The sequence below is a fragment of the Poromitra crassiceps genome (genome assembly GCF_964638095.1).
Source record: "Poromitra crassiceps genome assembly, chromosome: 5".
NCBI lineage: Eukaryota > Metazoa > Chordata > Actinopteri > Beryciformes > Melamphaidae > Poromitra > Poromitra crassiceps.
Window position 1 is genome coordinate 32,580,329 of NC_139642.1, and position 25,656 is coordinate 32,605,984.

The 25,656-nt window shown below is 44.8% G+C and overlaps 1 protein-coding gene across 1 annotated transcript in view; it reads left to right on the forward strand.

Moving 5' to 3' along the window:
- veph1 (ventricular zone expressed PH domain-containing 1) overlaps positions 1-25,656 on the forward strand; it is a gene marked incomplete at both ends in the record, with an annotated part of 134,352 nt that overhangs the window by 38,367 nt on the left and 70,329 nt on the right. The window contains 2 exons of the mRNA XM_083637102.1: positions 15,230-15,393; positions 19,389-19,598. Coding sequence (XP_083493228.1) covers positions 15,230-15,393; positions 19,389-19,598 — 374 coding nt within the window. The remainder of the gene's footprint in view (positions 1-15,229; positions 15,394-19,388; positions 19,599-25,656) is intronic.

Consider the following 25,656-nt stretch of genomic DNA (forward strand, 5'->3'; position numbering starts at 1 on the left):
TAGTGTGTGTGTGTGTGTGTGTGTGTGTGTGTGTGTGTGTGTATGTGTGTGTGTGTGTGTGTGTGTGTGTGTGTGGTAATCAGATATAACTGCAGCTCCCGCGCCTCAGAGAGAGGGGGAGGGAGGGAGGGGGTGGATGGAAGAAAAGAAGGAAGTGGACAACCCAAACTTTCCTGATTTTTGCCCCATGCAGAGACTGTGTGTATGTGTGTGTGTGTGTGTGTGTGTGTGTGTGTGTGTGTGTGTGTGTGTGTGTGTGTGTGTGTGTGTTACTCATACATGTGTGTGTGGTGAGGGAATGGGTTGAATGGGACCCAGACATCAGGGCTTTCTAAATGGGCATATTGTTCTCCCGCTTCGCTCTGTTTATTTATTTGTTGGCCTCACCGTGTGTGTGTGTGTGTGTGTGTGTGTGTGTGTGTGTGTGTGTGTGTGTGTGTGTGTGTGTGTGTGTGTGCATATTTGTGCCCTTGTGTGTATTTGTGCATACCTGTAAGTGTGTAGATATGTCTTTGTTGGACATGTGTGTGTGTGTGTGTGTGTGTGTGTGTGTGTGTGTGTGTGTGTGTGTGTGTGTGTGTGAGTGTGTGTGTGTCTGTGTCTGTGTGTGTGTGTCTGTGTCTGTGTCTGTGTGTGTGTGTCTGTGTGTGTGTGTGTGTGTGTGTGTGTGTGTGTGTGTGTGTGTGTGTGTGTGTGTGTGTGTGTGTGTGTGTGTGTGTGTGTGCATGTGTATGCCTGCATGTGTGTGTATTTTCAAGGGGATGGAAATAATGACTTCCTCATGGGATTTTAGGATTTGCCCCCTCTCCTACCCTCACGTGCCCCCTCTCCCTCCCTCTCTCTCTCCATCTTTCTTTCTCTCCCTCCCTCTCTCTCATCTCTCTCTCTCTTTCTCTCGCTCCCTCCCCCTCTCTCTCTCCATCTCTCTCTCTTTCTCTCCCCCTCTCTCTGTCCATCTCTCTTTCTCTCCCCCTCTCTCTGTCCATCTCTCTCTCATCTCTCTCTCCATCTCTCTCTCTTTCTCTCCCCCTCTCTCTCTCTCCATCTCTCTCTCATCTCTCTATCTCCATCTCTCTTTCTCTCCCCCCCTCTCTCTCTCTTTCTCTCTCTCCCCCCTCCCTCTCTAAACACAGACTACTGAAGCAGAGTTGCTCACTGGTTATCTGTGCTGAACAGCTTTGTCAGTCAGAGAGCCTGGAGCCTGTTGATACACACAGAGAAGGGCTGAGTGAAAAGAATGAAACAAATATTCTTGAGTATACATGACTTTGCAATAGTGATGTGATAGTGAAGCAACACAGATTTGTTTGAAATAAACAGAAGCAGACCTGGGTAGTTGTGTCATGAGCAGCGATAGCCACCAAACAAAGTGAAGAGCGCCACCCACCTGCAGAAACTCAAACTCCATCAAGATGCTCTAAGGAACAAACACCAACAGGACACATTGTTTGACACGTGATCTCCGTGCAGCTATGACTGCTTAGCACCAACATGTTGCTCAAATCAAAATCATTCAAAATCAAAATCATTTGTTGCCTGCTCCTGAATTCCTGTCCCAGCAATGCATTTTTAAATCAAGTAACCTCTAAACATCTAGTACATGTCTGTATTATCCTGTCATAAGGCTGGTAGTGTCAGTAGTGAGTTGGCTCACTAAATACCATCTCAGAGCTATAGGTCATAGGGCCTAAAAAAAAAAAAGTTTGGTTCCTGTTGGTTGTCAGTTGAGGTGATGGGTCGGTAGGGATTTTTTTTTTTATTATTCTTTTTTTTCCCAGTGTCAGCAAGGGATAGATGGGAAATATATATATATTTTTATTTTCATTAAAATTATAGCAGCGATGGATACTTTTTTCATAACATAGCCTACATGTACTCTACCACAAATGAGTAAGTTGCAGTGCACGAAACAGTATCTCGAAGGCGGACGGATTTGCGGTACTTTGAGCCGTCGAGGGCACAGGTTCTAGCTCTGCCGTGCACTTCAGTGCTAAATACCTGAATTGAAATAAAGCCATGACGCCACTAACGAGCGAGTGGGGGTCGACACCACATCGCTGGCGATACCCGTCCATTTGTCAGCTCTGTCCACTTTGCCGGCTGCTGATACGAATATACAAGGGCACTGTTTAACTTCCTGAAGCACGTTTTCAAATGATTTTAAGCCCAATCTCACAATTTTGGTTGGCACGCTAGTGCTGCATGGGCAGAGAAGCGACACAAAGGCACATGTCCATCATGCTCCCTGCCATTTTCGTTTTAAAGTATCCATAGCGAAAAGCACCTTCGTGCAGTGGCAAACCCCGCCCCTTAGCGCCAGCGTCAAATCAACAAGCTCATAAAATAAATTTGGGCTGCACGTAAATTGACAGGATCGGTCGGAAACCGGAACCGAACACATTTTTTTTATAGGCCTAGGTACAGAGTACTTGTTTTCATATTTGGCAGCCTAGCACATACTCACAGGTTGGTTGTAGGGCTTCAACAACCTGGGATGCGCAAAAAGGGGGACACACGGCTTGCAAAGTACTGTGCTGTCTCTATGTTTTGTGAAGACCTATGCCACGCAGCCACTGCTTCATGATTTTGCGAATGTACTCTACTGTAGCTTCAATATTTGTGACCTCTTGCTGTTTTCCTCTACTGTATCTGGACGTTGCCAAGTTCCCCCTTATAGACCCTTCTCACGGGGGCCATTTTGTGTCGAAAAGGCAGGGTAAACACAGGTGCAAGCAAAACACTAATGAGGGTTTCAAACTTCCATTATTGGAATTTGGAAACCCTCATTAGTGTTTTGCTTGCACCTATGTTTATTCTGCCTTTTTGACACAAATGGCCCCCGTGAAAAGGGTCTATTGCAGCCACCTGAGGTCTGCATTAGCCCTTGTTCACACAGGACGCCGAACATAAGCAGAACTGAAGCTTGAAGCAGGCACAAGCTGAACGTACGCCTTACCGTTCACACAAGAAGCCTTCTCTTTTCCTCTCAGCGCTATACTCTCACGCCCACAACTCCCATTGACTTCGATCATGCCTGGCTTCACGCGTCACGCTTGGAAAATAGGCGTGAATCCTGAACGATCGCTTGAGGAAGGCGTGAGCGTGGCTTCAGCGTGGCTTCAGCGTGGCACGCGCGCGGGTGGTGTGAACGGCTTCGCCTGTTAACAAGGACGCCTAAATGAAACTTGTGGGTTCAGCGTAGGTAGAGCTTAGGTTGAGCGTTGCTTCGGCGTCCTGTGTGAACGGGGGCTTAAGCTAGCTGGAAACACAGGATACATGTTACTCTGTCAGACTAGAAAACAAATCACTTCTGTGTGTGTGTGTGTGTGTGTGTGTGTGTGTGTGTGTGTGTGTGTGTGTGTGTGTGTGTGTGTGTGTGTGTGCGTGCGCGTGCGTGCGTGCACGCGTGCGTGCATCACGTGTGTGCTTTATGCTTGCTTAATGCTCACTGTATCCTGTATCCACGTGTGTTAACCTTGTTGGATGACTTACTGGGTCCAGGCCATATCATAAGCACAATCCATTGGCTCCGCTGACTATAGTTTAATTCCACTGAAAACATCATGTCATGACTTCCACTTTGTGCAGAGTACAGAGGGTTGTTTTACACAGAGGGTTGTTTTACTGGTCCCACAGGGAGCAGCACAGCGCAGAGTGAGGAAAGCTGCAGGAGGGAGCGCCTGGAGAGAGAGCCGTACATGAGGACATGTAAAGATGACAGATAACACAAACAGAAAGAAGTGTAGAGAGGCAGTGCGTCAGTCCAGCGGCCAAGTTTCCTCACAGCGCTGCTGACTACTTCATCTCATTTTAAACACAGCACACAGAGGTGTCCTCTTCCAACAACGCTCAGGGTGGAGCCTTTGTCTTTGTTTTTGCATGCTACCGAAGTCCAAATACTGCGTCTACTTTAGCGTGATAAAGGGCACACACATAAATCACACAGAGAAAATGTTGTGGATATTGAGACGTACGATTTTACATTCAAAACATACAATGACATTCTGTCTAATCTGTATCAGAAACCCAGAGGTACTTTTCCATTCAGTGCTGGGAAAAGTTTTAGTTTTTTTAATAGATTTTTTTTTTACTCTAATGGACTAACTCATAGCATCAGCTCAGTGAACCAAACCAATGCTTTTGCTGATTTCCATTCGAATAAAAATCCTACTTCAAGCAAAGAGCAAGACAAAAAGCGAAAGCATTTTTCCCCCTCCTATCTGATCCTCCACTTGAAAAGGATCCGTCTCCATGGACCAAGCAGCGATTTTTCAACCACGAAGTGACCTCACACCAAGGGACTCTACAGTATCCAGCCTGCAGATGTGTCAGCCATGCTGCCATCTGCAGCGCATTTCTGCTGACTAGACAGCTAGTGTGTGAGACTGAGTAATGTGTCTGTCAGCGACGCGTCACGCTACAGGTCAGCATGACTGGACACACTCTCGACTCATAGTGTAGGTGTCGGATCAAACAGGACGGAGAACAAGAACTGATAGGACATCATTTTGTCTGTCTTACACACCAAAGAGAGAGAGAGAGAGAGAGAGAGAGAGAGAGAGGTATAGGTATGTAGGTTAAAGGTGGGGGGGTCATTCAGTCTAAAGTAACATTGCAGGCGAGAAAGAGAGGGTGTGTGTGACTGTGTGTGCGTGTGCGCACGTGTGTGTGTGTGTGTGTGTGTGTGTGTGTGTGTTTATGGTTCTATAACATTTACTGGACTCGCTCTGCTCTAACAGACTTTATGATTTAGTACAGTTAGGTTCGCCTACTTGAATCTTAATACTGTGGTGTAGTCGTGTAAAAAAAAACTTTACATTACACACTTACATGTACATACACACACACAGACACACACACACACACACACACACACACACACTCTCTCTCTCTCTCTCTCTCTCTCCAAAGAGCAAGAAAGTCACGTTTCACATGGAACTGAATACTTGACTGTGTTGCAATGGGGATTTCCTCGTTCAACAGAGATTCCCAGAATCCCAAAGATATGTAGGTTCCTGGGAGAAGATTTACTTGTCTCCCGCTTTCAGATTCGATTTTACTGCCGTCCCCCCATGAGGTTATTCAGGGGATTTCAATGTTGGCTGATATACGGCACACAGGAGATACATGTGGATCATAGCATTAGAGTTAAAAGAGGCCAACCGTAAACTCACTGCTGGAAGCTACAGAAGACACATAAAGCTGTCAGGAAAAGAAGTGCCATTTGGGTGTCATATCTGCTGATGTCTGCATTTTTGTCCTGTACAATAATTTCCCTTGCGTAAGAATTCGATGTTTAGGAGCATTTTCTAGTCATTTTCATAGTAGATCTTAATAATGAGTCTAGAATATCTCTTGTCAGATATGATCTATTGTATAAGATCTCAATAATGAGTCTAGAATATAGTATCTTGTCAGATATGATCTATTGTATAAATACCACTACTGCAGTCGTCAACACTGATAACAACCTTGCAGTCTGGGTAATAATATCTCTCTTGGGCAACAAGCTTACATGTGTATGAAGCAGAGATGGGGACTTGGACTTGAGACTTGGACTTGAGTCACACTTAAGTCACACACACAGTGACTTGAGACTTGTCCTCAAAGACTTGAGACTTGACTTGGACTTGAACGTTACGTTGCTGACATGGACACAACATAGCCCGTCTGTAAACAATGTTTACATCAAAGCTGCAGGCGAAGGGAGCCAATCACATCCAGCTTGGCCAAACATCTTGCCGATAAATATCCCAACTTTTTCAAAGAGCAACAGGTTAGCGGATGTGATAGATAACATAATGGTAGTATACATTCCCTCAAATAAGTTGTCAAACAAGTGTTATTTCTTTGTGACAAGCAAACTTTTTTCACCGTCTGTGTTTGACGAGGAAATGCGCTCAGTTTGAGCACCGCAGACCCTCTGCCAACAAGTAACATTAACAACCAGCTGCTATATTCTGGAAGGTCAGTCATGTTCTAGACCGGACCTTGCTGCACCCATAATCTTTTTACAGCGGGGCATTCAAAAATAAGGTGGATGTTTACATGCACACAATGATCAATCAGATAACTGAGAATAATCAGGTAACTGGCAATAATCAGATTTCCGCCGCGTGCACTTTGGTGAATAGTGGGAACTCACCTCAAAGTGCGTGAATGGACATTGAGATTGGGCTATGCGCTGAATAAAACTGATGATTCAGAAGAAAGTTAGGTGTGTTTATCGGATTTCTCATAATCCAATAATGGCCTTTATCTGATAAAGGACATCTGTTTATGATACTTTATTATTGGTCCTTCATGCTCTGTCCGTGTCTGGTTCAACCCTGCTTCATGCCCAGAAGAGAGCATGGTGCATCTTCTTAGGTTGCACGACCTTGTCCATTCCAATATCCCATTGAATCTAGCCAAAGTGAAGTTTGGGCCTATCATCTATAACTCATTAGTGGCATGGCGCTCAGTATGTCTGTATGTCTCCAATATTTCATAATCATGATATCTTAGTGGGAGGTCAGCCTGCTGTATGTCATGAATGGAGCAACATTGGAGTTACAATGACGTACTACATTACATTCTTATGGAGTACTGGGGGGGGGGAGTAATTTGGGACTTCATCCAATCACCAAAATCCTCAAGCAAGTAACTAAAGGAGTGGTGTCCAATATTTATAAATTCCTCTTAAAACATAAAGAATCAGCTCTTTCCTTAAATACTTTGTGGATACAAGATCTATCACCATAGATATTAATTGGCAGTTAGTATGGTCGCTCATCCCGATCTCGATTCTTCTCGTCCCTGGCACCTCAATGGTGGAATGAGCTTCCACCTTCGGTCAGGACAGCTGAATCACTGCCGATCTTTCGGAAAAGACCTTTCGGAAAAGACACACCTTTTCAGGCTCCATCTGGGCCCTTCTTGATCTAACTTCTTTCTCTCTCTTTCTAAAAAAACAAACAAACTACTAACCTAAACTAAACTTGTACCACTGTTCCTTCAGAATTTGTAGTTGTCATAGACTGTGCTCCATAGTTGATTGCTCTATTGCTGACAAAAATGTGTTATTGTAAGTCGCTTTGGATAAAAGCGTCTGCCAAATGACGTAATGTAATGTAATGTAATGGTCAAATAACAGCCTTTCATCAAGGAATCTCGATCACCAATTCATCCATTATAAGCTTATACATAGATTATCATTCTACTATTCTCAGAGGAAACTCTACCAAATGAAAATACTTCAATTTTGTCCTTATGCTAATCCAGGGACATATATCCATATGGGAATGTCCAAAAGTAATGGATTTCTGGAAAATTGTATGTGAAATACTTTCTACCATTGTTGGTCATTTTATTCCTATGCTTCCCCAAGTGCTGCTCCTTAATGATAGCTCTGATTTAGATCTTTCCGTATCACAGAAGCGGCTGTGGTTAGCAGGCCTTACAGCAGCAAAGAAAATGATTGTCTGTAGATGGAAACCTCCATGTACCTTATCTAAGCGGGAATGGTTGCTCTCATTTCTGGATATAGTGTCTATTGAAGGGTCCATTGCAAGATTGCACGATGCTAAAATTCCAAACATAGACTTCTGGGATGCTGCATTGACAAAGATCAAATCGTTTGTTTAGTTGCTGATATGGGGTCCTTCTGGGGTTGAGGGGGGGTGGGATGGGGGGGTGAGTGGGGTCACTCAGAACAGAAATATTTTATTTATCTTTTATTTTAACATGGGCTATTCTTATGCGCTCTTCTTTCCGTTTAGTCTTGCCTTCAGTAATAATTTTGCTTCATTTTTATTTTTGATGCTGTGGTGACCATATTTACTCTATGTATATTTTGGAATATTGCATACCTTCACCTAGTTTAAGACGTAATGTACGGTGTATTTCATGGCAGGTGTAATGTCTACGTTTCCGTATTATCAGAAGTGTTCTGACTGTCCTTGTTTTATTATGACATATAAAAATAAAAACAATTGATCACAAAAATAAAGGATATCTGTTTATGCTGTTTACATGACTTGAAGGCGGAATAATACAGGTGACCGAGCATTCGTGGCGGCTGCCCCCCTAATCTGTGGAACAGCTTACCTGTCCACATACTGTACCAACTGCTGAGTCCTTTAAGTCACTACTAAAGACTCAAGCTGAGCTGTCACCTCGATGTCATCTTCCTGCGTTTATTTCGGTTTATTGTTTACTGTTTCTTAACTGTATCTATTTTATATTTGCTTACACGTTAAGCACTTTGGTCAACTGCGGTTGTTTTAAATGTGCTATATAAATCAACCTTATTATTCAGTAACTGTAGAAATATCATAATAGTCGGTTTATTAGTGTGCATGTAACCGCACTCCAAGTTGATCTTCAGTCAAGAGCTCAGAACACTAGTTTGATTCAGGTTGATTCGCCACAGTTCTGCTAATGATACCTTCACCTTGTGCTCTTCTCATTGCGTCTGCTGTAAAAGCTTCCACCCACATCCATCTAGCATATCTACAACAAGAAACACATCGTTTGAAAATGATTTTTTATTATGACTCAGACTGTTTTAGTGGCCTTTTGGGAGGCGAAATTCATCTGCTTAACGTATTTTACGCGGCCTATTTTATACTGTCTGGACAATGGCAACAAAGATAGCCAATAGCTTTACCAAAATTATTTTCCATTCAAAATAACCTTTTCTCCAGAATCTGGGAATTATGTGTGACCCACCTTGGGATTCCAATGTGTTAGGAAAAACTCCACAGCAAAAATCGCAGTTTTGGTTCTTTTCGGAAACGGTCTGTGTAGCCTCTCAGAAATGTTGCCTTTGTTGCAAAAGACGTAAAGGTCATCAACGTGATATATTACTCAGCTCTGATGGCTTGGGTGTATGTTGGAATGAAGGTATGAAGGTCACACACACACACACACACACACACACACACACACACACACACACACACACACACGCATACCGACAAATACCTAATGATAATTGAATAACTACATCCTGTACAGTATGGTAAGCTTTTGGAAGAAACAAGAGGGAACAACCAAACAACCTACATAACATGGAATATTCAAAATACATCACCTAAAACTTGCACCATACCATAAACAAACACCATAAAACATAAAAGCACAATAGTATATTAATAACAGTCAATACAATATTTATGTCTCACGCATCTCTTCATACTAGGTAGTAGGTACTAGGGGTGGGAATCACCAGATGCCCACGATACGATACTGAAACGATACTTGAGTCACGATACGATAGTATTGCGATACTGCGATATTTTCGATATTGCGATATATCGATATTGCGATATATTGAATATTGCGATATTTCGATATATTGCTATTTCTTACTTTTTCAACTGCAAATGATGTCCCCAAAGGAAAACTTTGTCAACATCTGGTTTATATAAGAACAATTTTTCAGTCTGTACATCTGACTTCAACCATTTTATTGCAGCAACATTGTCAAGTAGACAGACCAACAACTTTCATAAAGTCATGTCATAGTTGCATGCACCTGACAAACTGAACTGTTTGTTACAGTCTACTTACAGTCCACCTTAACTGGATGTGTGTGTGGACTACTGTACTTATGTAGTTTTTGCAACTTCACTTCACTTCAGCCCATTCAGTAACTAGGGAATTTGTAAATTACTGTTATGACAAAACTGTTACTGTTAAAACAAAATGAAAATATGCTACCGTTTGTTTACTGCTGGCCTTGGAACTAAAGTTTATAGTAGCCCGGTGGCCTGGCATGGCCTGCAAAAAAAAAAAAAAAAAAAAAAAAAATTTGCAATATCGATACTTGGCGTCCAAATATCGATACAATATCGTCAGGCAAAATATCGCGATACTGTGGTGTATCGATTTTTTCCCCCACCCCTAGTAGGTACCCAGGAAAATATCGATACTCGATACCGGCGGGTTAATGACACATCAAGAGGCATACAAATAAACTAAGTGAGATGGATGGCTTCTTCATAATCTAGGCCCGATAAAACTTTTTCAAAACTTTGCACTTACTGTAGTATACACAGCAGATTAGCCCTGCTCTAGTCACCAGAACACTTATCTTGTTGAAGCAGCAGATACCCCACCAATGATATGGAGGGGAAAATCAGTTGTACGTTTTTCATTAAGAGAAAGCACTGCTTTGCACGTTCGCACCCACGTGTCACCTCCGGCTTGGTCGGGCGTCCATACAGGCACGATTGGCTGTGTCTGGGGGAGGGAAGCCAGACTGTGGGCGTGTGTCCTGGTCACTGCAAATGCATCTCCCCTGGTCGGTCGGGGCCCCTGGTCGGTGTGGAAGGGAACTGGTGGGAATAGCGTGATCCTTCCACTTGCTACGTCCTGCCGGTGAAGCTCCCCGCTGTCCGGTGAAAAGAAGCGGCTGGCAACTGTGCATGTGTTGGAGGAAGCATGGTGCTAGTCTCGCACTCTCCCCAGATCGGCAGAGGGTGGAGCAGCGACCGGGGCAGCAGGAGGAAAAATTGGTCAAGTACAATTGGGGAGAAAAGAGGGGGGAAATCAGAAAAAAAATAGAGAAAGCACTGCTGGTATTGATACTGTTGCAAATGAGTATTGTATCTGTTTCAAATTCTTTGTATTGATATTTATCGATACTATCGATACTTTTGACAACCTTACTTCATACATAGCCTACTGTACATAGACACATACATGCATGCACACATATACATAAACATACACACACACACACACACACACACACACAAGATGCACAAGCACTTCTTAAGACCCTGCGCGTTGACAGCGGCATTAAGTTGAGTATACATGTATGTGCATGTGATTACATGTGTCTGCCTGAGGGTTGGACTGAGCATGCTCTGTAAATCCTGCTCCTAATGTGTTGCTGTGCAGACTGCTGTCTCATCCTGCCTTTTAACATTCCACCCCACACACCTGTAAATCCTACAGCCTCTCAGCTTTACAGCCATTACTGACTCTCTCTTTCTGTACATTTACTGTATCTGTCTTTTTTTTTTACGACGATGCATGTCTCAAGTGCGTGGAAGGGTGTGTGTTTGTGTGTGTGTGTGTGGGGGGGGGGGGGTTGGGGTCAGAGGGCGGTTAATATGAACATCAAAGAGGGCCTGTAAAGATGTTGCCAAGGGGAACCACTTTCCTCACTGTGGTTTATTTGCAGGTTTGGACGACAGCGGCCCAATTGATGTGTGTGTGTGGGTGTGTGTTCTATAGACACAGCTAAGAGAAGAGACATTATGGTCCAGATGCTATCTGCTCTCTTTCCCCACCTTTTACCCGCTTTCTTTTTCCTTTTTTCTACATGACTTACACACAGCAGTTACATACACTTTTGGTTTTCTGAGGTAGAGACCCTTCATCAGGCCACCTGGCCTGTCTCTACCCGCACGTTATTTTGTTGATTTGAATTTTTTTCTGTTTTTAAAGATGTGCAAATAAACAAATAAAAAATAAACACTACATCAGTGCTTCCAAAATTGTTGGCCGCAGCCCCTGCTGGGCCGTAAAGGTTACTGCAGGTGTGACGCGATCATTTTCAATTTTGTAATTACGTTTGAAATTACCATAAAATATTTCTGTTTAAATATTTGCGTTAAACAAGGTAACTAGAACTAATTAAAAAAAGCCATGGGATATACATTAACATGTTATTCTTCATAACATGTTATTCTTCATTTAGGCTCTCTGGCCTACTTTTGCTCTGGAATGTATCTTATGTCAAGTCATTGGCGGGGAATTGTAATTGAGGGAATACCTCATCATTGGCGGGAAAAGAGTCAAAATGGAGCGCTGGCTATCAGGTTGCAAAAGCGAACATTAATGGAGAATCAACCTCGACAAGCGAATCATCAGAAGCTGTTAAGCAACATCGGCCTTCTTATTAGGTGAGTTCCAGGAGGTGATGCAATGTAAGGTTACTCAACGTGGGATTCACATCCAGTGTATTGAGATAAACAGTTTGTGGCTGTTTTCACAGAGACTGCAGTAAATCTTGTTTTATGAGAGTGAGCGCTATGATCCCACAGGAAAACAGTAATGTCAAATGCCTGTCTATGGAGGCAGTTAAATAGCGTTCTTGTGGATTGATTTTGAGGTATTCGCAGCGTAGGATGGGAATACCTACACGTATTGTTTTTGGCCAGATTCTTATTCTTATTCTTTGCACATTGTAATTGGCTGTAGCTCAGCGTGTGAGTGGTCAAACATTTTGAAATTTGGCAGACACATAGTGGACTGCATTAAGCCGGTCTGCAAGTGGTGTTGTCACATTTCGGCCACGGGCCACAGCTAAACTTAAACGGTCCTCCCGGCGACCTTGTTTGACTTTACTGTAGACACTTGAAACTTGGTATGTAGCCGTCATTTGGTATAGGTTGAGGTGATGTCTCGTCATAGACGCTGGGTTAGCTGGCTCAGCCTGGCTGGGGGCGTGGTCAGGGTGGGGTAAACCCCCCGTTCTATCCATTCAGCAAAGTTAGAATTTAGCTGCTAGCCCAGCCCAGGCAGACACGATCGGTTCACGATCAGTTAACGCACATCTGAACAGACGTCTTGGCTGGATGCTGCGCTCTCCTCGACGTTGCGTTCTCCTGGACCTTCTCCTGCACGCACCATCCCAGTCCCGTGGTTTAGACCCCACTGTGACTTACTGTATGTAATTGGCGTCAAACATTAACAGCGGTGAAATCTACGTCACACACAATTTTGCTTGTTGTCTCTGGTGGCTTTTGGTTCATTTTGAGACACAAAAGCTATTGTCTGAATGCTTGAAATGTCACCAATATTGGGCCCACCATCTGAAGACAGACGTCTTTGTTCAGTGATGTGAATCATTTTAAGATGTTTGATACGTGAGTCAATGGCAGTTGAGTAATGCTGTGGGTTTTGTTGGGCTGCTTACTGGTTTACAAATGCAGTTATTTCCAGTCAAGCGTCAGCACTGACATTCTTATTTCCTGCATCAGCATCCCTGAAGGAATATGGACAACAATGGAGAAAGTTTGGTTCCTAAATGCAGATGTTGGTTCATATATGGAGCACGTGTTTCACCTTTAGACAGAGAAAGGAGACTGAGCACTGCTGTTTTCCAGCAACACCCTGCTTCACATTCACATAGGAGCTGTCCAGTACAGCCACAGTCTTCCACTGAGCAGCTGGGGGTTAGGTGCCTTGCTCAAGAGCATCTCAACAGTAGTTGTTGAGGGAGTGGAAAGTGTTTTTACAGCTGAACAGGGGATTTGGACTGGCAACCTTCCGGCCACAAGCCGGCTTCTGGTTTCACCATCATGAATCACGAGTCTCTCAGATTTCAAGAGTCATCATGGTTTCCACATTTGTCAGCAAGAAAGAGTTGGTTCCATCTACCGTACCACTGTTGCCCAACAGCAGCCAATAGTATTTCAATCAGGAGAGACAAGTAAAGATAATGATTTATTATACAGATGATACTGTATAATGAAAATAAGTATGGTCAGTAAAGTCTTTGGGAACAGTTACCGCCAGCATTGTTTATCATTATGATAATTTAATTATTAGTTTAACTGATTTATTTTGTTGCCGACTAACGAGGGTAGCGGACGTTTAAACGTTTAACCGACTAGGCGCCTGCATCCCTACTACCAGCTAACTGTCCGTCCCCAAAGTCCGCACTGATCTTGGCAAACATGCTTTCATGTATTCTGCACCTATAGCCTGCACTCACTTCAGAGCAACCTCAAACTGAAGGAACTTGTTCCACTTGGACCTTTCAAAAATCTAATGAGACGTAGAAGCAGATTGCTTTGGTACTTGCACATGTTTTTTTATGAACGTTGTAACTGCTTTGGTGTTTGTTTTAATGTTGTAACTGTATCTCTTTTATGCTGCTATCTTGGCCAGGCTTCCCTTGAAAAAGAGGTCTTCATATCTCAATGGGACCGACCTGCTTCAATACAGGATAGATAAATAAACAAAAAGGTGGAGGGGTGAGACGGGGAGTGCGCGTTGACAGCGGCATGAAGTTGAGCAGACTAGAGTGGATAGAGAGACACACATTTAAAAAGACAGCAGCGAGATGATTGGCTACCATGGAGGGGTGTCGCTATTGCGTTGTATGCTATTGGATAGATGTGAACAGCTGATGTGAGCAGCTGATATCTCAATTGACGCCTGTGAAAATGACAAATGACAAATATGGCTGCAGCAACACTGGCACTGCAGCTGTCTGCTCCAATGGACAATAGTATAGCAATGTGGTTTGGAGGGATTAAACAGAGGTTTGCCACTATGTTGACAAAGAGTGCTGCTACTTTACTGAATTATCTCTCTCTCTCTCTCTCTCTGTCCCTCTCTCTCTCTGTCCCCCTCTCTCTGTCCCTCTCTCTCTCTGTCCCCCTCTCTCTGTCCCCCTCTCTCTGTCCCTCTCTCTCTGTCCCTCTCTCTCTCTGTCCCTCTCTCTCTCTGTCCCCCTCTCTCTGTCCCTCTCTCTCTCTGTCCCCCTCTCTCTGTCCCTCTCTCTCTCTGTCCCTCTCTCTCTCTGTCCCCCTCTCTCTGTCCCTCTCTCTCTCTGTCCCTCTCTCTCTCTGTCCCCCTCTCTCTGTCCCTCTCTCTCTCTGTCCCCCTCTCTCTGTCCCTCTCTCTCTGTCCCTCTCTCTCTCTCTGTCCCTCTCTCTCTCTGTCCCCCTCTCTCTGTCCCTCTCTCTCTCTGTCCCTCTCTCTCTCTGTCCCTCTCTCTCTCTGTCCCTCTCTCTCTCTCTGTCCCTCTCTCTCTCTGTCCCCCTCTCTCTGTCCCTCTCTCTCTCTGTCCCCCTCTCTCTGTCCCCCTCTCTCTGTCCCTCTCTCTCTCTCTGTCCCTCTCTCTCTCTGTCCCCCTCTCTCTCTGTCCCTCTCTCTCTCTGTCCCTCTCTCTCTCTGTCCCTCTCTCTCTCTCTGTCCCCCTCTCTCCGTCCCTCTCTCTCTCTCTGTCCCTCTCTCTCTCTGTCCCCCTCTCTCTGTCCCTCTCTCTCTCTGTCCCCCTCTCTCTGTCCCCCTCTCTCTGTCCCTCTCTCTCTCTCTGTCCCTCTCTCTCTCTGTCCCCCTCTCTCTGTCCCTCTCTCTCTCTGTCCCCCTCTCTCTGTCCTTCTCTCTCTCTGTCTCTGTCCCTCTCTCTCTCTCTGTCCCCCTCTCTCCGTCCCTCTCTCTCTCTCTGTCCCTCTCTCTCTCTGTCCCTCTCTCTCTGTCCCTCTCTCTCCACCAGGTAACCACATGCTGTTGCGTGTGTTGCCGTCAGTCTACCCCAAACAACCAGATGCCATCCACCGTCACCTAGGCAACCTTACTGCAATGATGTCACAGCTGGAGTCGCCAGAGCAACAACACCTGATCCGGCTCATTCAAATGGTTGCAGAGCAACATCCACTTGTGAGTGTGTATGGAAGTGCCCTTGGCTTACAAAAACGTGTGTGTGTGTGTGTGTGTGTGTGTGTGTGTGTGTGTGTGTGTGTGTGTGTGTGTGTGTGTGTGTGTGTGTGTGTGTGTGGTTGGGTGGTTGAGTGGGTGGGTTGTGTGTGAAAATAGGGTATTTCTAGAAAATAAGCCATATATGAGTCTGAAAAATTACCTAAATTCTCTAAAGTAATGAATACCTTGATTTTACGTCATGATTCCAAACCTCTCAGCGCTCCCTTCGCTCCTCCACCAGTGCAGGACGCCTCGCCCCTCCTTCGCTACGGGGGCTCAAAAGTCGCTCATCCCGATCTCGACTCTTCTCGTCCCTGGCACCCCAATGGTGGAACGAGCTTCCACCTTCGGTCAGGACTGCTGAATCACTGCCGATCTTTCGGAAAAGACTAAAGACTCACCTTTTCAGGCTCCATCTGGGCCCTTCTTGATCTAACTTATTTCTCTCTTTCTAAAAAAAATTGTAGTTGTCATAGACTGTGCTCCATAGTTGATTGCTCTATTGCTGACAAAAATGTGTAAGTCGCTTTGGATAAAAGCATCTGCCAAATGACGTAATGTAATGTAATGTAATGATATAAACAATTCTCCAAGAGCTGAATTGTGTCTATACGAGGGATCAGCCGAGCAGCATGTTGGTAAACAAACCGCGTTTCTGGGTGGAAACTGCAATGGGACCCTATGGAGCGAGACACAACTTTAACATGACATGAATATATTTATACATCAAACCCTTGAGCTACTTCTGCTCTCACTCAGACTGCCCAAATATAAGCGATATCATGTATAGTTTTTGAGATATTTACATTTGTTTGGCACAACTCATACTAGTTAACTGCCGCGGTTCCGGGTGTTTTGCGGTGATTTGTTGTTGTTTTGTGACGTCGTTGTTGTGACCACCGGGACACTGGAGCAGAACGCTGCTGTCTGGAGCTGATGCACAGGTCTGATATTTTCGGGCACCGACTGATGGTACTGTATGTTCTCTGCATTCACAGAACACACAAAAACCTTGGCCCCGGCCCTGTTCCGCCACAGGACCTGTCCGTTTCCGTGGAAAGTCGCAGAGGACCGCTTCCCTAGCCATCCCTCCGACCGTCGCTCCCACTTTCCCCCTTGGGGGGCATCTCGATGATGCCTCCTCATTAGCCATGCGTTCAATCTTCACGATGTGTTTTGCAGCCAGTTCGATGTTCCACTGAACCACCCTGTATAATACCATGCTGTACGCAATGTTCCATGAAGCTTTCCCGGTAAGATTCGGGCAACTTATACAACAACTGTCTGGCATAGCTGTGACTTCGGAGCTCGGCACTATCTGGGCCCTCTACAGCTCTCAGCAGAACTACCAATGATCGGGTAGACGAGGCGAACATGGTGAAGGCGTTCACGTCTCCCTCCTTAATATCAGGGATATCCAGTACCTCATGTAGCTTACGGAGGACGATATCTCTCAGTATCTCAGCGAAGTTATCCTTCAGCCCAGCCTGCATCGCTTCCGTGAATGGCATCTCGTAATACTTGGCAAGTTCATTATGAACTCGACCACGCATCTGATATTTCCACTCCTCAGTTCGAGGCTGGTTACCTATCGCGGTGTCTATGGCGAGCTGAAAGTCGGCAACGGTGTATCCTTGTTCACCCTTAAACACTGGCAGTGACTCGGCTCCATAACTGTAACTGGGAAACAGGGAGGTGGGACCTGCTGGAGCCGTGCTCGACCCATAGGGCGCACTCCCTTGGATAACTGGAGGAGCAGTGTCATATGGATGATGCCCACTGGACCCATTATGGAGATGATGTAATTGTAGCACTGCAGGCAGCGCCACCCTCTGGTTGTCTGGGGCTCGAGTAGGGAATGTGTTACGGAGGTCATCCACTGTCCTGCCCTCGGCCTGCAGGAATCCTGCAAGCCTCTCCAGGAAATCATCGCCAAACAAGGCAGCGCCTTGATGCAGATGTTCTTCTTCGGGCCCTGCCTGCTGCAGAGGATCAGGGGTAATGGGAGCAGGAGGCATGGAGTGAGCAGCTGGTCCAGAGTGAAGGGTGTCACGCATAGACCCGGTGGTGGATTCCAGGCTACTCGATTGCCCTTGGCTTAGCGCAGCTATTTGTAGCCTCTTTAAATCATATGTTAAGCTTTCCAAGCGCTCCTGATGCGCAATCTTCTCTCTTGCCCATTGGGCTTCTTCGGTTCGGTCTCTCTGGATCTGTCGGGCCTCTCGCTGGGCCTCTCTCTCTTTGAGTTCCTCAAGCTCCAATTCCCTCATCCTGTCCTCTCGTACGACCTCTCTCTGTTTGGCCTCGGCCTCTCTCTTGAGTTTCTCAAGTGCCAAATCCAGCCCCCTTATACTCCTCCAGGGATCCAGTGATGATGTCATCAGTGATTATGACATCACTGCTGATGTCGTGAGGCATTCGTGGCTCTGATGATATCACCTCTCTGGTGACATCACCGCTGGGAATCTCATATCACTGATGCTGTCATCGCTGTGTGACATTGTCATCATCACTCTCATTGTAATGTCATCGCTGTCTATGTCAATCGCCTGTGTGACATCATCATCATCATCAAATAGAGCACCGCAGGAATGAGTCCGGAAATATACTTCCGGGTTCGTCACGGGGAAAGTGAATGGGGATTTCACTTAAATGCATAAAATAAGGTCTGTGGTTAACAAAAGTTGATGGGAGCACGAATTTGGGTTCAGCAGAATAATCTTCACAAACGTGAATAACTTTTATGACTTGGAACCTAAATAGGTTTTTTTGTAACGTGATTTCTAGAAAACGCTTCAAAAGGCATAAAAGCGATTAGATTATCCTGTTGAACCCAAATTGGCGTTCCCATAAAATTGTGTTAACCACAGACCTTATTTGATGCTTTTAAGTGAAATCCTCATTCTAAAACCCCATAGACTTTTCTCCTGAGGAACCAAAATGGTGGCGATTTCTGGTTAAGCCTACAAAAATACATCACTCTATTGTGATGTCATACATCTCTGATGATGTCACTATTTGCGGTAGCTCAAGGGAACCCGGCCGGCCTGATTGGCCCTGGATCGGGGCCCCTCGGCGGCCATCCCTCCGCGAACAAGCACCTGACAGGGAACCATTCTAACACCCAGAATGAGCCATTATCATAGTGGTGAAAATGACTGGAACAGAAATGAGGAAACGGAGCGATGCCTTCGGCATACACATCCAGTAGGAATTCCCTTATCCCTGCATGTTGGAATGCTGTCCAGCGCTCCAGAGACTGATGTTAAACATGACATGCAAGTACAGTATCTAACATACACAGCACATGTGGCTGAAACATGGATACTCTCACTCACATGTAATGGCACGGGGAGACAAAACCAGCCATCAGGAGTTATTCATGTCGGAGATCTCTCCCCCCCCCCCCCCCTCTCTCTCACTCACGCACGCACACACACACACACACACACACACACACACACACACACACACACACACACTTGTGCAAATATTTCCCATCATGAGGATAGTTGTAATATGGTCATACAGGACTTGCATGTTTTCAGCATGCACGCCTTACACGGTAATAAACAGTCAGTCACATACAGCATTGTCCTAACAGTATGGTTACACAAATCTTTTTTTGTTTGTTACATAACTTCAGATTAAGTCAAAATTCTCATCCCTGAAGAACAGATAGTGCCGATAATCACATAATTGTTCAGCGCGAGTGACTCATGAAGTAGCAGGAGGAGGAGCATAATTGTTATTCCGATGTGTGCGTGTGAAGAGTTCCATCGGAGTGATGTTGGTGCCCAAACAAAAGCTTGCATTTGTTAACTGTGACAGAATAATTTACTAGTATAATTATGATCAAAAATAATACTATTATGATGATACAGTAATTTGTTTTCTCTCTCGCTCTCTCTCTCTCTCTCGCTCTCTCTCTCTCTCTCTCTCTCTCTCTCATACAGATGTTGAGTCCCCAGGTCCCTTCGTTGGTTAGTTACCTTGGCGACCATTCCATAACCGAGGCCCTACTGGGTGCACTCATGGACGTGTCACAGGCCAGCCCTTCCTCATTGGTCAGCTTCCTGCCGGCGCTGAGGATTGTGGGACAACAGTGCCCTGCCCATCTTGGTCATGTGGCCAAGATCCATAGTGCTGTGGGCATCATCAGTGAGGTACAAATACACACAGCGAATACTACACACACAAAACATACACTTAAAGACCCCCCCCCCCCCAACCCCCCACAGGCACATTTTAAAGTAAGTAAAAATTACTCTGGTATGATTAATATTTTGTTTAACAAGGTTTTCCCATATAAAAGTCCCATATCGCGTAAAATAGGATTTCCCTTGTCTCTCTGCTCAACAGTGATGCCAAAATGTGGGCTAACATAAGCACTCTAAGTACAATATCACCCCCCGCTCTACCTCCAGCGGTTACTCTTTTCCTATGTGCTTTTTAACATCTGATCATGAAGTTTCCTAAGATTTTACAATAGCACATTCTCATCCATCCACACTTGGATGGAAAATGTCCCTGATGCATCTGATGCATGTCAGCGTTACTTTTCTCCACTCGTGCTTTCTCTCTCTTTACATTGCTCAGATATAGTACTGATAGTCTGATCATAATGCATCACTGCTCGCCTCTAAATCTCTTTTTAGGATCTACTCACAACGTGAGCAAATCGGATCTTTGTGCGTAGCGCCTTGATTGGACGATAAAGATCTCGCTGAAGCAACAAGTGAAGCCGTAGCCTGTATCTCCATGAGCGATGATGTTGATACAGAGAGCAGAACTGTGTGTTTCAGTAGGACTTAATCTGCTTGGCAATGAATGTCCTCATAGACACACACACACACACACACACACGCACACACACACACACACACACACACTCTCTCTACACAGTGATTATTTTAATGAGTAGGCAGGGAGGCTGTGCTGTCACCTGACTTGTTCTCCGTTGTCCTGCCAACTATAAAAGACACACTCACACACACATGCACACTGCTACTGACAGCCCAGACAGTGCGGAGGTTTTGACTGTGTCTCACATCCAGTGCGGTGGAAGTGTCTACCCAAAAGAAACACATGCTGACTCCATAGAGACTTCAGTGTCTCTACAGCAGGACAGAGATGTAGGAACATGCTGACTCCATAGAGACTTCAGTGTCTCTACAGCAGGACAGAGATGTAGGAACACATGCTGACTCCATAGAGACTTCAGTGTCTCTACAGCAGGACAGAGATGTAGGAACATGCTGACTCCATAGAGACTTCAGTGTCTCTACAGCAGGACAGAGATGTAGGAAACACATGCTGACTCCATAGAGACTTCAGTGTCTCTACAGCAGGACAGAGATGTAGGAAACACATGCTGACTCCATAGAGACTTCAGTGTCTCTACAGCAGGACAGAGATGTAGGAAACACATGCTGACTCCATAGAGACTTCAGTGTCTCTACAGCAGGACAGAGATGTAGGAACACATGCTGACTCCATAGAGACTTCAGTGTCTCTACAGCAGGACAGAGATGTAGGAAACACATGCTGACTCCATAGAGACTTCAGTGTCTCTACAGCAGGACAGAGATGTAGGAAACACATGCTGACTCCATAGAGACTTCAGTGTCTCTACAGCAGGACAGAGATGTAGGAACACATGCTGACTCCATAGAGACTTCAGTGTCTCTACAGCAGGACAGAGATGTAGGAACACATGCTGACTCCATAGAGACTTCAGTGTCTCTACAGCAGGACAGAGATGTAGGAAACACATGCTGACTCCATAGAGACTTCAGTGTCTCTACAGCAGGACAGAGATGTAGGAAACACATGCTGACTCCATAGAGACTTCAGTGTCTCTACAGCAGGACAGAGATGTAGGAAACACATGCTGACTCCATAGAGACTTCAGTGTCTCTACAGCAGGACAGAGATGTAGGAACACATGCTGACTCCATAGAGACTTCAGTGTCTCTACAGCAGGACAGAGATGTAGGAACACATGCTGACTCCATAGAGACTTCAGTGTCTCTACAGCAGGACAGAGATGTAGGAAACACATGCTGACTCCATAGAGACTTCAGTGTATCTACAGCAGGACAGAGATGTAGGAACACATGCTGACTCCATTATAGAGACACTGCATGAAATAGGCCACGCCCATCATGGCGGAAAAGCTCCGTTCATTTCCACACACCAGCGTCATTTTCCTTGAATTAAACATAGCTAAAAGCTGTTGTGTGGTGGGCTGCGCAGACAACAAATGTACAAAATCGCCAGTTAAAGTTTTTTTGTACTCCTGAGCAAAACAAGGAAGCCATTGAGAATTGGCGAGAAGAAAAATGTGGATCTAGCTGTCAAGAAGTAAGTTGGAGTGTTCATCTTCCGTATATACGATCTTTTTGTGCAACACGCAACCATGCACGTGACATAGGAGAACGCCAGGATTGGAGGGGGGGGGTTCCGTTTTCCCCCGTCTTGGGCGTGGTTTCTGAATGATGATGCGTTACGCAGTGTCTCTATAGAGGCTTCAGTGTCTCTACAGCAGGACAGAGATGTAGGAACGCAACAACCTGCTAAAACATATGCCTCCTTCAAAGGGAAGGTTAGGGAGATTTAGCTGCATCAGAGAAAACAAAACACTACTAATCTCAGTTGAACTGCAACTGTGAGACAGACCTGCCCTCCTCCATGCTCCACATAACAAGCATAAAGTAGATTGTAATTTCATATGGTCAGTTTCTCTCAAAAAGGTGCCTATAATTGTATTGTTACCCATGCATAACAAGTTATTTTGCAGTCTAGATAGAGCAAAGTCAGTTCTGAAAATGCTACTATACTACTACTATACTACTACTACTACTACTACTACTACAGTACTACTACTACTGCTACTACAATAATCTTACTACTATAATTGGAGAGCTGTGTGTTTGTTTGGCCGGAGTTGGCGCACCGTTGCTCCGATCACCTCCAAAATTTGCCAAAACACTTTAATGTGGTGCAAAAAAAAAAAAAAAAAAATCCACCGACGGGGAACACTACAGCGATGTTTTACGTTTTTAAGGCCTTCACACATCATCAGCATATCTTCCCAGCTTCACACTGATGATGTCACCAATGATGTCATTGATGATGTCACTCAAGTGACATCACTGATGACATCATCACTGATGACATCACTCACTGATGACACCTAACGTTACTGTATTTGCGGCAGTGGGAGAAATTGTCTGGCAGAGGTAGTGTGAAACATGAGTTTGTTTTTTGCTGCATGGCGTGCCGTGTAGTTTCAAATGAGGAATTCTACAACAGCATGAGTGAATACTCGCTTTGCCTCGTGCCACAACCCTGTACCAGTGGTAAATGTGGCCACAACCCCCTTCCTCTCGTGGTAAATTTCTTAAATCCACAACTTCCTTTCAAAGGAACTTCTAATACCAAATCGTCTAGGCGGGATACGTAGCTGGCCAAAAAAAAAGACGGTTTGGCGGAGAACTGGTGTACAGAGGAGACTGGTATATAGAGGCACAGACGTCACTTTCCCATCGGAACACGCCCCCTCAATTGGGACTGAGTGGCAAAACATTCAGCAGGTTCCTCCCTGAGCAGCAGGTGTCAGTTATCTAGGCTGATTACTGCATTCAAGCTCAGTCATGCTGCCACTCAGTGGGCGTGACCTCTGCCTCTGTGACATCACGTGCATACCCTCTATAGACCAAATCACCGTGACGTCACCATGTAAACAAATTTACTTCCGGGTACCACTTGGGGAAGGCGGCAGGTTTAAATGTGCGTGTTGTCAAATAAATGCTGTCAAACCCTCTCGTTGTTTTCGGCCGACTACTTTCAATTTAAATGGTTAAACGGTTGGTAAACATGCTTGTCCGACGTATCTAGCCTTTCTTCTGTGTTTGTTTTATGTAGTGTTAGCTAGCTAATAACGTTTGTTAGTCTGTCAAACTCGCTGTTTTTTTGCAGACTCGTAACCTCGCGTCACCAGGCTCTTCTCGGCGAGAGCAGAGTCGTTAACGTTACAGACAGAGCTACCGACGCCACGTTAATTTAATTTAGCGTCAAGTCTGGTCCAACAGGTAAATAAGCTAGTCTGGTCTCCACTAACGTTAGTGAAAGTGTTGTTATGAATGATATTAAACAACAACACAACACGAACGAACCATTTTTGTCTTCTTTGTCTGTTTTTGTCTTCAACATGTCAGTTTGTGCCGTTCACCGCCATTATAATGTGTGGACCCAGGGGTACCCGGAAGTAAATGTAAACATCCCGGTGATTTGGTCTATTGCTGAGACTAATGAGGAAACTAGGAACAGGTGTGGTAAAACTGGCAGGCAGGTGATGGGATAACAAGATGATCAGGAGATGTGCAGAAAGCTGGAGCAGGCAGGTTGGCCGGAACAACAGGAGCTGCACAGAGACAAACAGCACAGACAAACAAACACAAAAACACAAGCAGAGACTACTAAGGCAGGGTTCAGAATCAGAAAGTGCTTTACAAAAAGGCATAAAAACAATGAATGCATATTCAAAAGAAAAGTTGACAAAATGAAAGAAATATAAACAACACAACTTTAAAAGCACTAAGTAGAATCCTTTGATGATGAAAATGATTATCATATGTCTGAAGGCATACAAACAAGCCGTTTTGTCTTAAAATAACTTGTCAGATGTTAAGCACCATTACATATTGTCGTTTTTCTATTTGGGGAAACTGCGTCCCCCCCCACCACCACCCTCCAGTTACAAATGCTAACGTTAATAAATGCTACACTTCCCTGTTTCTACGTTCAGATAACAGCCTTACTTTGCTTACCTTTCTACAGTGTTTAACTGATTTGCGTCTCGACTTGTTTTAGTGAAAGAATGGCTAATTGCACCGCTAGCAAGCGATTATACATACTTCACAATAAAAGCACCCCGTTAGTTTGTCAGTGGAAACTGAAAGAGCTGCTCAGGAAATTACGTTAATTAAGTAAATTAAGAGTTAAAAGTTCCAGGCAACTTGACATGCTCCGGGACGCAGCCTCAAAGTTTACATGCTGCAGGAAACAGGCATTCAGGGCGCCAAGTGGGAATGATAGAGGCGCCATTCTCCCTATTAGTGGTCAGTATACCATAAAAATGATGTAAAAGCTCTTATATTAAGGTAAAAAATATATATATATATACATATTGGGGCTTTAGATAAATATTTTACACTTTTTTATTTTTACTTGAAAATATCAATATTCATTTTTGTGGGATGTTAAATGTGTCCCTCAAGCCCCTTTTTTGGGCCAAACCTGGGTTAAGGACTTGGCTGCCCTGTGGTCTTGGCCACACGTTCTCCCCCACCAGCAATTCTTTGAACATAAAAAGTGTTTCAGTCATTACTTGACTTTGTTTCAAACACTCTGCTGAAACACTTGAGCTGGTGGTGTAATTCTGCAGGGTGGTATCACTGCTGTCTGATGGGCAGGGGGGGTTACAGTACATGCTGGTGAGCCAGACTCACACACACTGTGCTCTTTACTGTACAGTGTGAGCCTAGTCATTAGCTCTCGTCTTATCAGCCGCCTGGCTCTCTTTAGGGAAACATACAATCCGACCGCCATTAATTTTCTGCTGACGGCGTGAGTTAACACTCCTACTGCTCCTGTGTGTTTTATTTTACTTTCCCCTTCTGAACATGATTCAGAGTCAGAATCATCTTTTGGGCCAAGCGTAATAAACCCACGTAACATTTGTGTAACAGCAACACCGTACATGCTGGCACAACAAGACTTCACATTTAGTGTAGACATGTTATTCTATTCTATCACCATTTGCATTCATGCAGTGTGGTTAATGTGGGATGTCCAGTGGTGCAATGAAACAATGTACCATGACGCAGCAATATACTGAGCGGGATGAAATGCATGGGATAAGTACTGGGCCAGAGCAGGGCATGGTGGATTTGTGCTAACTTTATAAGTAATACATGACGCATACAACACTGGATAATAATGAATAGAGTGGACCAGATAAGTACAGGAGTGGAGTGGGCTCTGTCAATCAGTTCCAGAGCAGTATAGGGTACACTATCTAGCCAGTAAAGTTTTGAATGGAGAGAGAGAGAGAGAGAGAGAGAGAGAGAGAGAGAGAGAGAGAGAGAGAGAGAGGGGAGTCCATGGGTATTTGTGAGAAACAGGGCAAGCAAAAGTGTGTGTGTGTGTGTGTGTGTG